The sequence below is a fragment of the Microcaecilia unicolor genome, chromosome 2 (assembly GCF_901765095.1).
Source record: "Microcaecilia unicolor chromosome 2, aMicUni1.1, whole genome shotgun sequence".
Classification (NCBI taxonomy): domain Eukaryota; kingdom Metazoa; phylum Chordata; class Amphibia; order Gymnophiona; family Siphonopidae; genus Microcaecilia; species Microcaecilia unicolor.
In genome coordinates, this window is record NC_044032.1 from 279,794,680 (window position 1) to 279,808,813 (window position 14,134).

The 14,134-nt window shown below is 44.9% G+C and overlaps 1 protein-coding gene across 1 annotated transcript in view; it reads left to right on the top strand.

Moving 5' to 3' along the window:
* The window catches only part of ACER2 (alkaline ceramidase 2), a 64,975-nt gene that overhangs the window by 22,897 nt on the left and 27,944 nt on the right, over positions 1-14,134 (top strand). The window contains exon 4 of the mRNA XM_030192432.1: positions 5,015-5,152. Within this exon, the coding sequence (XP_030048292.1) occupies positions 5,015-5,152 (138 nt within the window). The remainder of the gene's footprint in view (positions 1-5,014; positions 5,153-14,134) is intronic.

Here is a 14,134-nt window from a genome sequence, read left to right on the forward strand (position 1 = left end):
GTATGGGGCATTTTTAGATAACGAAGTAATGTTGTGGGAAACAAGTTTCAGGAGCTCACAGACCACAAACTATCGTGCCGCCATCTTGTCACGTGACCTGATAACATTCCTACATGAGAATTTCAATAAAAAAGTGGCTCCTAAAGCCAAAGTTCGCGATCTTAAGGCTATAAATTCCTTTCTTCTCTGAGTAGACCTACTCAAATCAGAAAACACCTGTATCTTAGAACCGCAAAATTGTTGTGCAATATGTCTAAAATATAGCCTCAGTATATTGTTCCTATCGGTCTCGAAGCGAAGGTAACCAACAAAGTTGTACGCTCAGTAATAACCTCCAATGAAGATTCCAACATAGCAGTCAAATTTTTATCTAAGTTTGGAAATACATTGGAGTTTTTAACACCAGTAACATAATACGCTTTCACAACAGGAGGAACTAAATCTGGCGAAAGCCCTAAGACTTCCAGAAAATATCTTTGCAACATCTCTGTTGGAGGAATCATCGGAGACCTCGGAAAGTTCAAGAATCTCAGGTTATTTCGCCTTAGTAAGTTCTCAAGATATTCAACTTTGTTGCACATCTTATTCTTATCAACCAAAACAGTTGCGATAGTACTTTGAAGTTTTTTAATTTCAAAATCATGCGACTCACTTGTCTTCTCTAGTTTTTCCACCTTCTTTGCCAAAGAAGAATGCTGTTGTTTGACTTCGGCTATTTCCACTTTGAAAGCATTAGAAGATTGAAGCAGGGTCGAATTTAACGCCTGAATCGCGTCCCATAGTGTCTCCATTGTAACAACGGCCAGTCTTTTCTGTCCGCCCAGGTTCTCCGCCAGAGTCGCCAGAATGGGGGATGGTGAGGAAACCACCTCACTTAAACTCCCTCGCGCTGACAAATTTTCTGGGGTAGAAAACCCAGAAGGGCCTCCTACGATTTCCAGGCCTTCCGTCTGGAGTTCTCGTGCTGGGTTTACTCTTTCGCCGGGTCTGGGTGGCGCCGTTTGTGGAGGTGGACTCAAGGACGCTGTCTCCAAGCTAAAGTCTCCCTGCTGGACTGGAGACCCATCCAAGATCGGAGTGTGTGTTCTTTGCGGCTGTGCGCAAAATGTTTCCAGCGTTGTCTGACGAAGGGCGGGAGCACCTCCGGGGCTAGAGGAGGCCTTCGCCCCGATCTTCCCCTTTCGCTTCACCATTTCTGGGAATGGAAAAGGTCACTCTGCGTTATGCAATGGAGGAACGAGAGCGCTCACGCTGCACCTTCCCTCACGGATGCCATCTTGAATAGGCCGCTACTCACAAATAAGTAATCCAATCGAGAGAGGGACTGGTGTGCTAGAGAGGTGTGCGTGTAATCGCGCTCCTTGGGGTGTAAAAGCCTCCACGGGTCCACACAGTCCCTGTAGTTCACTTTCTCCCCGCCCTAGTTGAGTTTGCAATGCCCTAGAACGATCCGTCTCTGGGTCCAATATCATGTTCATGTGTCCCACAACTATCAGAGGGTGGGTCGTGTATTTAAGGCATTCTTTTAGGAGGAGACTGCAGAAAGATGGTTCCCTAGGGACCGAGCCGTATACCCCAACCAGCACCAGTTCCCTACCATGTAAAGTAAACATTATCCTGATGTATCGACCCTTGTTGTTGTGAAATAGTTGTTTAGCTGTGCACTGTAGGGATTTATGTAGTAACTAGTGAAAAAGGCCCGTTTCTACCTGAAATGAAACGGGCGCTAGCAAGGGTTACCCACTCCTTCCGTTGCTGTCTCCCTCTCTGTCGTTCGAGTCCCATGCCTTCCTGTCGACAGAGGCGGGCACGGGACTCCCTTCCCCTCCCCTTATGCGACTATCCCTGGTGGTCTAGAGGTACCTCTTCGATCGGGGCAGGAAAGAAAGAGCCCCCTGTTTCCTGGTCGGAGCGCTGCTGCCAGCTGCCCTGCTGCATCCTGTGCAAGTCCGGCTCTCGGCGTTTCAAAATGGCCGCCAAGAGTTGAAGTCTCGCGAGGCGTGTTTCCCTACTCCTCCCCGTTCGTTCATTTGCGTTGTTCTGTCGTCATGCGTTCTCGACGTCATCACGTGTGATGTGAGGGCGGGGCATGGAGACATGGTGAGTGTGGTGGCTTCACCACCATGAACTTACGAACCGGTGTCTGAGTGGCTGCAGTGACGTCAATGTCTTCAGAATGTTGAGGGTGAGTTTTATTATAGTAGATATGGCTACACCTCCTCGCCACCCCACAGAGGGGGAGCAGAAAACCTGCCCCATCCACTAGCGTTGCAATTTAAAATGTCATTTATTTCAAAGCTTCCCCTATGAACATATAACATAAAATTTTAAATCAGCAAAACAGCATTAAAAATTATTGTACCTGCTAGACACAGCAGAAACTCTCTTTGCATATGTCCAAAACTTTCTGGAAGGGCTGCTCACACCTAGGGTTATCATATTGTGTCCTCTGAAAAAGAGGACACATGTCACGCCCCTGCCCCGCCCCCACCACGTCCCTTTCAGATCCTCATCCCGCCCCCTATTCCCCTCCCCTCCCCGTCACATATTCCCCTCCACTGCCCCCCCGTCACCTCCCCTCCCCCTTGTCACATATTCCCCTCCCCTCCCCTTACTTACTATCTAGCCCTGGTGGTCTAGTGACCTCTTCGGGGTAGGAAAGAGCCCCCTTTTTCCTGCCGAGAGCGCTGCCTGCCCTTGTCTGCATCCTTCTCGGTCTCGGCTGGGGATTCAAAATGGCCGCTGAGAGTTGAAGTGGCCTCGCGAGACTTCAACTCTTGGTGGCCATTTTGAATCCCCAGCCGAGACCGAGAAGGATGAAGGGCAAGGCAGCGCTCCGGGCAGGAAAGAGGGGGCTCTTTCTTGCCCCGAAGAGGTCACTAGACCACCAGGGAAGGAAGGGGAGGGGAGACCCACGGCGCTGCTCGCTCGCCCACATGCATGCACGTATGTTTGTCCAGAAATCCGGACAAACGTGCGTGCGGCAAAACCCGCCGGACGCCCCGGGCATGCCCTCAAAAAGAGGACATGTCCGGGGAAATACGGATGAATAGTAACCCTACTCGCACCTAAATCCAGCTGTATTCATTGTCTGAGGGGCAGCATACACCTAGATTCAGCTCTGTTTCTCATCAGAAGGGCCACATACACCAGGATCCTGGTGTATTTTCAATCAGAAGGGCCAAATACATCAGGATCCTGGTGTATTTTCGATCAGAAGGGCCGAATACATCAGGATCCTAGTGTATTCATCCCTTCTGATCGAAAATACACCAGGATCCTTGTGTATTCATCCCTTCTGATCAAAAATATACCAGGATCCTGGTGTATTCTTTCCTTCTGATTGAAAATACACCAGGATCTTGGTGTATTCGGCCCTTCTGATGAGAAACAGCTGAATTGAGGTGTATGCTGCCCCTCAGACAATGAATACAGCTGGATCTAGGTGTAAGCAGCCCTTCCAGAAAGGTTTGGGCATATCCAAAGAGAGTTTCTGATGTGTCTAGCAGGTACAATATTTTTTAATGCTGTTTTGCTGATTTAAAACTATGTTATATGTTCATAGGGGAAGCTTTAAAATAAATGACATTTTTGTCATATTAAAAAAAATGACACACATAGGCATTAAAACCTTTGCAAGTATTTTTATAGAGAACTATGTTTATTCATCATGAAAAAATATCAGGCATCTAGTGCTCCAATGAAAATCACAATAGAGCACTGGAAATAACAAAGCAGCTTCTGGAGTACTGACAAATATATTTTGGAAAATAACCCCCTCCTCCTTCACAGACCCTTGAAAATTCCACCAGCCACCACAACTGCTCTTAGATCTTCCCCACCCCCTAACAAGAGAGAATGCAAATCTACTTTAATATTGTTTTTGACAAATGGAGATGGCTGCTGCAGCGGGACTGGCTTCAACTTTATAGTCATACCGTCTCCTGTGGACCAGATAAGCTTATCCCATGTCCCCTCATTTAACCTCAACTCTTATCTCTGTTTTCAGTTTTGGCACAAGAACAAAATATAAGAAAACCAATGGACTGCATTAGGGGCTTCTAGCCCATGTAGTTATGTTTAAACAAAAGAGATCTGCATGAAACAAAATGTTTATTTTTATTTGGACTTATAAAACCACTTGCCCCTGAAACATGTTCGAAACAGAATAATCCATTTGTATATCTAAAATGAATACTTCTACAAAACAGTTGAATATGTGATTCCATGTGCCCCAGTGTAAGGAGAGTTTAATTCTACTTCCATTTAATTTTAATATATTCCATCGTCTTTATAAACACTAGGCTTCCCAAAGCAGATTACTACAACAGTTAAGTTGAACCTATCAGGAAACAGGATATTCTCACTGAAATCTGGCCATCTGAATTGTAAAGAATAACAGTGAAGAAAAATGAGCACAAACTACAGAATTTATAATTGCTGTTTCTACTAGCTACAATAATTTTTGAAGTTGTTTTAGTGATATTTAATTATGTCTTTTCTCCTCCACCTTGCAAGGCACTGCCTATCTAACAAAAACAGTGTTAGACTTGTTACAGATGGACAGACAATAAAGAACAACAATGTGGATGCAGCAGCTCATTGGTTTGCTTGCTGTGTTTTGAGTGAATGCCAATGACGGCTGTGCAGGGCAGTGGAAACAGAGATTAACCAAATGGCTTCTTTGCTTACAGTGGACTAGATAGGCTCACTTCCACTCCAGTCTATTAAACCTCTTTTAAGATTCGCAAGAAAAGAGGAGAACGGAGAACCGCAGCGCTGGGTTACGGCTAGTGATCGCTGCATAGTCAAAAATGCAAAGCAGATAGACAGTCATGACAGCAGTATGCAGGAAATGCTGGCTTAATATGGAAGAGCTGTTTGTCTCTGGCAGTTCAAGCTCCTTCTGTACATCCGCATGGTAGACATATCACGTATGTATGAGGAAAATGGGTATTTCTTTGTTTTTCTTCTTTCTCATAGCGGTATATTTGTTTGAATTTTTAAATTTTAGGTGGCGATTTAAAGCTGTAGTTGGTGTCTTATCTGGAATTATCACGTGTCTTGCTTTCATTAAACCGGCCATCAACAGCATCTCTCTGATGATCCTGGGTATCCCCTGCACAGCGCTTCTCATCACAGAGCTGAAAAGGTAGGCCACAGGGTCATGGTAGCAAAAAGGGGAAAAGAACCTTTGGGTTAATATTCAGCCAATTACGCATTCGCTGGCAGCCAGCAAACACCTAATTGACTTACCTGTAGAGTTTCAAAAGTTACATGGATAGTACTGTTTAAATTGCTACAAGACTGGCCACTATCTGTACAATTCTAGGTTGAGGGGCCGATGCACAGAACTCCTGCATGAAGCCAACAGAGCACACCCCATACCGTCAGAACAGTGCAGAAAACTAGCCAATGCTCCAAGGAAATGTTATTCAAATTGTATGTGCATTGTAAAAGCAAAAGCCAGATAATGTGGTAAAGGCGGTTAGCTTAGCAAGGTTTAGAAAAGGTCTGGACGGCTTCCTAAAGGAAAAGTCCATAGATCATTATTAAATTGACTTGTGGAAAATCCACTGCTTATTTCTGGGATAAACAGCATGTATTGAACTTTTCCTGGATCTTGCCAGGTATTTGTGACCTGGATTGGCCACTGTTGTAAATAGGATGCTGGGCTCGATGAACCTTTGATCTGTCCCAGTGTAGCAATACTTATGTACTTATGCATAGAAGATCTTTGCAGTAAGCGCAGCTCTTGTGTACGTACACGAGGCAAATCTGAAAGTGAAGCACATTGGCGCCGCTCTTTTGCATCTTTAAATATAAGCTTTCCAATTAACTTGGAAGGCTTAAATTTAAGGGTAGAAAAGAGACGCCAGTGTGTGCTTTCACTTTCGAGTTTGCTTGGACTCGTGCACATTTCTTTCTCATTACCGGCGCTTACAGGCTTGCACAGGATTTTTTTTCTACTTCTAACAGAAATCAAAACTGACAGATTTTAAACTATAAATCAAAAGAAATCCTCTCTTCAACCCCCCCCCCCCCCCCAATGACAGCTCTGAGCTGGCAGTAGGTTTCCAGGTCTGAGGAGGGCTTGTTTGTTTGTTTATTTATTTATTAGGATTTATTTACCGGCTTTTTGAAAGAATTCACTCAAGGCAGTATACGTAAGAATAATTCAAACAGAAGCAATACACAATTATAGCAGTAAAAATATTCAGATAACATAGAACACTACTTACAATGTCAACACAATACGTAATAGAACGTTTTAATAGACAACGTAGGCTATAAGTAAAGATGGAATATATAGATAGGTAAGAGAATAAGAGGAGTTAGAAAATAAGGTGACTAATTTAAAGAAAGTTGCACTTGAGGTCAAAGAGATGATAAAATGTTATCTCAGCTAGGGTAGAAATGGATAAACATGTCCTGCTGCAGTATGTGCAGCCCGAGTCACTCCTTGTGTGTGTGAGTGAGACTATCAAGTTAGTTACTTCTTCCATTAAAGGCCTGGTTGAAAAGCCAGGCTTTCACCTGCTTCCTGAAGTAGAGATACTCTTGTGTTAAGCGGAGTGCAGTATGGGGGCTATTCCAGGGAAGGCTCACTTGCGGGTATCATATCGTGTAATGTCTTTTGGAGAGGGTGTGGTTAGGGATACCCCTTGAGAGGACCTTAGTGTCCTCGGAGATGTAGAGGGTCATCCTATTCTTTAAGTACTCTGGGCCATTTCCTTTAAGGGCCTTGAAGCTCAGACATAGAGTTTTAAATTTAGCCCTGTATTGTGTTGGTAGTCAGTTTGTGTGCTGTTCTCTGAGCATTGGGAAAGCATAGCAAATGACCTCATCAACATCCATTTGACTACATTTAAATACAATGTACAGCCATTTCTGGTGTGCACATTGTTTCCTATGCTAAAGCCCTCTGAGCATTCTGCACAGATTAATATGCGCTCTATTCTGGTGCTAGATGGCCTTAACGTCGGTGGTAGGTTTTGAGAATTGGCCCCTGAGTTAGGTGCAGGTTGAAGGTGGCTGTGAAAATTATCAGGATACTGGCAGTATACCAAAGAGATAATTTATCTGAACAGCAGGCCAAAACTAAACAGCTGGTGCTAGTACAGTAACCAGCCAATACATAAATTTGGTGCTTTTCCCTGTATGGGTAGCAGCGCTGAATGTATGGAGTATGTTTACATATTTGGATGTAGCTCACACCTTTTTGCAGTAGCAGCTCAAGCTGAGTTACAATCAGGTACAGTAGGTATCTCCCTGTCCATGGAGGACTTAAAATCTAAGGGGGAAATTCTATAAAGTAGTGCCTAAATTTTATTTATTTTGAGCACTTGATATTCCACAAGTGATCCCTGAGGGGACTATGTGGTTTACAATTTCTATTACAGGTACTTTGCACTGTCCCTAATGGGCTCACAATCTAAGTTATGTATTGTACCTGGGGCAATAGAGGGCTTCAGTGACTTGCCCAGGGTCACACAGAGCTGCAGAGGGAATTCAACCCACTGCTGACAGGCGGCAGCAGGAATTGAACCTGGTTCCCCAAGACCACAGTCTGCTGCACTAGCCATTAGGCCACTCCTCCAACTCCAAGTGGTGTTAAGACACACCTAACCCATTAGAGAATAGTAGCACAAAGCCGTTTTGGCATGCCAAGACTTAGGCATGACAGCTTATGCCAGGTCAATGGCAGACACAGGCTGGCAAGCCTAAGTGCTCCTTCCGATGAATGCATCTGGTACCATTGTGGAACATCCATGGTACGCCCACTGGTACTGTCTATTTGCTGTTATGCTCCATGGCCTGGATTCAGTAAACGGTGTTCAAAATTCGGCTCTTAAAGGTATGGGTGCGGATCCCCCGAATTCTATAACACTGCACGCATTTTAAGGGAACGGGCCTGACCCCACTATGCCCCTCCCATGGCTACATCCCCTTTGCCGATCTGCACGGAAACATTTAGGCACTATTCTAAAAATGGGCGTGAAAGTGTGTTTTCACATGGATCTGCCATTTCGGCACCTTGCGTCTGTTAGAATGCTTTTCCATGCCTAATATTCGGTGCCATATATAGAATTTCCCTGCACATGGCAGTTTTATAGAATAGCACCTAGCACATTTGTGGAACAATACCAAGTGTCATGCACGTGTGTAAATGTGCCTATTCTAGAAAGAAGTTGCCTAAAATTGGGGCCCAGGTTTAGGAGCCGTTCATAGAACTGCCTCTTAAGATTGTAACTGAGGTAATGGAGGGTTAAATGACTTGCCCAAGATCAAAAGGAGCAGCAGCGGGATTTGAATCAGGCTTTCCTTCTTTTAGCCCAGTGCTGTACACAGTGGAGTTGAGGGAGTTTGGAGTGCTGGGAGGTTTGGGCGCTTGGTTTGGGGCATGTGGGAGTTGCCTCTGGGTGGGAACCACCACACCAGGGGATGTGTTTTGGGAGCATCAGATGAGTGGACTTTTTTTTGCTTGCTGAGATGTTTTTGTGGGGTGTTCAGATGGCTGCAGTTTGCTTGGGGGGGGGGGGGGGGGACTTTGTGCGGTGGTGGTTGGAGGGGTGCGTTGTTGAGGAGCTGCTCCTACACTGACTGTGTTGCGGTGCACTTGGTCTGAGCACTGTTAGAATTTTAAGGGAGTGTATATAGTAATACATTTCAAAGGACATTTTTTTTTGTTTTTTGTTAGTATTCTGATATGCTGTTGTTTGCCCATATGGATACCAGCACTGAATGTTACCAGCGTTTGCATAACTGTCAATCTTCTTCAAGTCTGCCTTTGTAACACCCCTGTGTCACCAGATACCAAAATGGCCTGTTAGTGCTGATACTCAGTATCACTGCCTGTTTAAGGGCTGCTTCAGATTGGAGGCTGTCCCACATAGTGCAAAAATAGTAGGAATAGGGGGCATGCAATGAAGCTACAAAGTAGTAAATTTAAAACGAATTGGAGAAAATATTTCTTCACTCAATGTGTAAGTCTGGAATTCGTTGCCAAAGAATGTAGTAAAAGCAGTTAGCTTAGCGGAGTTTTAAAAAAGGTTTGGCTAGCTTCCTAAAAGAAAAGTCCATAAGCCATTATTAAAATGGACTTGGAGAAAATCCACTGCTTATTTCTAGAATAAGCAGCATAAAATGTATTGTACTGTTTTGGGATCTTGCCAGGTACTTGTAACCTGGATTGGCCACTGTTGGAAACAGGATGCTGAGGTTGATGGCAATACTTATGTAGGTTACTTCCTCTCTCTAGCACCTGACCTAAAGCAGTGACTACACTGACTGAAAATAATGTGGCCGATATTCAAAACTATTTAACCAGCCAGCAATGACTCCTGGCCGGTTAAATAGTATTTTAGCACCTAACCACCAATATTCAGTGGGAGATAACCGGTTATCTCCTGCTGAATATTCGTGGTTAGCCACTATGTTACTATGTATTGCGTGACATAGCTGGTTAGGCGCTGATATTCAGTGACAAACCGGCTATGTTTAGTGGTTAAAATAGACTGCATAATGTTTGGGGCATAAGTTTGCTGCTGTTATATTTATGCTTGCTGAATCTGTTTCTTGATACGTCATATACCAATAAGTATATTTCAGTATAAAAAAATAAGCCGCATAAATAGCAGGCCTGTCGTTAACCGTTAAGCACTAAGGAGCCCTTTTACTAAGCGTTGTAAGCACCTACGCACACCCAACGTGTGCCAGTTCTGAGTTACCGCCCGGCTACCACGTGGCCCAGGCATTAATTTCATTTTTGATGTGTGTCCCCTGTGTGCGCCAGAAAATAATTTTCTGGTGTGTGGCGCTACTGGGCGGTAAAAGGCATATGATGCGCATAGACCATTACCGCCTGGTTAATGTGTGAGACCTTACCGCTAAGTCAATAGATGGTGGTAAGGTCTCAGATCCAAAATGGATGCGCGTCAATTTTCAGTTTGCCGCATTTTCATTTTCAGTAAAAATTTAAAAAAAGGCATTTTTACAGGTGCGCTGAAAAATGGATCTGTGCCCGTGCAAAACACATGCCTATTCTACTGCAGGCCATTTTTCAGCTCACCTTAGTAAAAGGACCCCTTAACCGGTTAGCACTGAATATCAGCTTAACTGATTAAGTTGCTGCAGTCAAAAATGAAACCGGATATTCAATGCCAGTCGCCAGCTATGGCTCGGCATTGAGTAGCTGGGCTGACCGCTGCCGTCCGAGTCACCGTGCAGCCCAACACCAGCTGAATATCAGAGAGAATGTCTTTATGAGGAGATAAAGTGGTTATTCCTCTGTAGGAGAATGCAGTGGATCGCTGTCTGAACAGATGTTCTTAATATCCAAAAACCAGCTAGTGGGCAGCCTTCAAGGACAGGAGCTGAGAACCAATGAATTAGAACTTGACTAAATTCAGAATATACACTTCTACGTACAGGGGGTTTTCTGTGTTCTGTGTGGCTTTTGTGGTGTTTTACAATATGACAAGGCAGAAATGTTCTCAACGTCACACAATGTTTTACTATTTTCCACAAAAAGAAAAAAATTAACTGCTTGACAGATTAAGTGGCCCCACTTTAAATTTCACCCTGTCTTTTCTTTCTCTGGATTAGTGTAGGTGCAGTAATCTTGCAGAATGCAGGCATATTTATAGTCATCGGTTAGGGGTGGAGGAGAAGTCCAGTGTCGAAACTCTCATGTGGTAACAATGCCAAAGGCATCCCCTTGGATCATTTTTCACAGAGCATATTACCCACTGTTCAACTGTATGAACGGGAAAGGGAAATGGGACTTGATATACCACCTTTCTGAGGTTTTTGCAACTACATTCAAAGCGGTTTAGGTACTTATTTTGAAAAATCCGGAGGCAGAAAAACACGACAAGTTTATTACAGTCTTGGGTTAGAGTGAAAACATCCAGTCTCAGCTGAAGTCAAAGGCAAAACTTAAAACCTGTTGAGCAGACAAAAACAAAGGAGGAAGAATGCAGGTGGAAAAGTCTTCTGAGGCCTATTAGCCACAGTTCCTTGGGGGTTGTTTTTGTAGGAAAACAAATGGTTATTGATTGCATCCTCTCATTAAAGTTGAACAATATTTCATGCTGTCTGAACACTGATTCAGTCTGGAGCAAAACAGCACTTAGCAAAGACGCACAGATCTTTCTCATTACTAACAAATCTGAATTTGACTGCACCCAGCAAAAATGATAAGCATTCAGTGAGAGAAGCCCCACCCTTGTACTGTTTTTAATATGAAGTGCATGATTAAAGATAGTTACAGTTGGCCTACAGCACTGTTTTGCTTCCTTATTAATTGCTCAGTAGTGACCTCTGTAGGACAGTGTTTCCCAACCGATGTGCCCTGAAGTCCCCATTGCCTGAAGATTAGGTCCAGACCAGCATCTCACAGTAACAAGAGACACCAGCAATGGCGTTTCCATATGCAGAACTGCACCATTCCACTGTGCAAGTTGGTAGATGTTTATTCAAATGGCTTGTGGCTGTCATTGCGGCAAGAGGGGCTTCCACCAAGCATGGAGTCAAGGGGGAAGTGAAGCCTTATGCGATCAAAACATTTTGGTTTCTTGTTCACATTTTCTGAACCTTTCTGTAATTGGTCTTCCATAGTGAAAGTGTAGCATATGTTGTGTAGATCAGTGAAACAAACCCCTAATTTAATGCTTTCTGATTGTTGTTGTTTTTTTTAATTTTTTTAGACAACAGAATATGAAAAATGTAAGGGGTTGTAAAGACTTCAACAAAGCACTGTGAAACTAGAAATTAGAGTTGTAGTCACAGAGGCCAAAAACCCAAGACAAAATAGATGTAAAGGATTTTAATTGAAAAACATTGTTTCTATTTTATTGTTTCCAGTTTAAGCAGTTGCACAACAGAGCAGACTACAAGCCTAGCCATTTATGTATGGCAGGGGCGTAGCCAGACTCCGGCAGGAGGTGGTTCCAGAGCCCGAGGTGAGGGGGCACATTTTAGCCCCCCCCCCCCCCGGTGCCGCCAACACCCCCCCCCCCCCCACCATTGCCAATCCCTCCACCACCAACTTTGACCTCCCTGCCGCCGACCCTCTTGACCCCCCTCCTGCCGCCAACCCTCCCCCGCCGTTGCTGTCGCCTACCTTTGCTGGCGGGGGACCCCAACCCCCGCCAGCCGAGGTCCTCTTCTTCCTTCGTTCTGTTTCTGAGTCTGATGTTCTGCACGTTGTACGTCAGCTCAGTGTGTCCTGAAGCCCTTCCCCCCTGCTAGTCCACAAAAGGCACGCACCTAAGAGGCCCTGACCCCAGCGAGGCCAAACCAGCGCAGCCTGTGTATCCTGTGAGTCACCCTGAAATGCTACTGAGAGCAGCCCGCCATTGAGCGGGGAGCGCTGAGGGACATCACGGACCCCTGCCTTGAGGTCCCATTAGGTTAGTGCACTGAGCAGGGCTGAAGGCACAGCCAAGACCATTACATTAACAAAGGAAGGTACAAATTGAAGGGCCCACAAAACCGGGGAAACATATAAAGGACCAATTCTGTAAGGTACACCGAGGAACAGAGGTAGAGTGAGGGTAATGACTTTCAACTGAATTCAGTAGGAGATTGGAAGCCAGTGTGTTTGAGCCAATAAAGGAGTAAAACTGCGTAGATATCTTCAATATGTGGTATATCAAATCTAAATAAATTGAAACTTGAATCATGGTCATAATGCTTAACCTGGCACAAAATCTTAACAACAGTATTTTGCATGTTACAGTAGTCTAAGCATGACATCACTAAGGCTTACAAAATAATGAATTGAGAGGAGTAATCAAAGTAAGGACAGACTGCACAAAATTGACAGACAGCAAAGAAACATTTTTCACTAGGGCTTCAAGTAAGGTAGTACAGATTATTAGAAAGCATTGGTCTGTTCTAACTATATACAGGTCACTTCAGGAGATGCCGATGTTTGCCTACACTCGGGGAGCCAGTTTGGGTGAGAGGTTAGGTAGTAAGGATTTATCAAGCAATCAAATTGGGGACACCATCCAGCTTATTTTCGACCCAAATTGGGAGATGGGCGTCCGTTTCCCGTGGGCGCCCAAATCTGTATAATCGAAACCCGATTTTTGGCGTCCTCAACTGCAGTCCGTCACGGAGACGAACAAAGATCACGGGGGCGTGTCAGAGGCGTGGCGAAGGCGGGACTGGGGCGTGGTTATCGGCCGAGGAGAGATGGGCGTCTTTAGCTGATAATCGAAACAAGAAGGGCGTTTATGACGAGAATTTGGTCCGCTTTAGTTGGACCCTTTTTTTTCAGGTCCAGGTCCCAAAAAAGTGCCCCAACTGACCAGATGACCACTGGAGGGAATCGGGGATGACCTCCCCTGACTCCCCCAGTGGTCACTAACCCCCTCCCACCAAAAAACCCCTACTTTACAAACTGTTTTTCCCAGCCTGTATGCCAGCCTCAAATGCTGTACCCACCTCCATGACAGCAGAATGTGTTCTATCCTCTGACAGCCTTTCCCTGGTTCTGATGTGGGTCTCGGGTGAGTGTGACATCTTTTCTGTTAAGGGCACTGCAGAGTCACATCAGCAATGCATTGTGTTGGGTGTAGGGTATTGGGCTCCGTGATTCCACTAGCTTGTGTTAAATGCTCACAATGTTGGTAGTTGGTAGGCTCTACTCCCATGGTGCTTTTCCCCCTGCTTACTGGGTCAGAGTGTGCCCTGTTTTGTTTCCGGTAGTCCATGAGGTAGTGGCCATTTGTGTAAGCCAGTTTTAGATCCCTTTCATGTGTTAGCCACGTTACAGCACTTAGTTCTTACCTTGAATGTTGCTGAAAGTGAATGTTGCTGAAAGAGGGCATTGTACACCATTTTGCCAGCTCGGACCTACTGCTAATCTCAGTACCAACGAGACTCATTGCCAGTGGGGCACAACCTCTGATCTGCAGTTAACTGTCAGTAAAGGTGCTTATTCAAATAAAGGACGTTTTCAGCGAGATTAGTCTTCAGGTGTCAACTGCTGTGCCAAGGTTATACACCAGCAACAAGTCCTATCCCTGGAGCACTTTTAGTGAGTACTAAAGTGCACTTCAGGCAGGCAGACCCAGGCCCATCCCCCCCACCTGTAACACTTGTGGTGGTAAATGGGAGG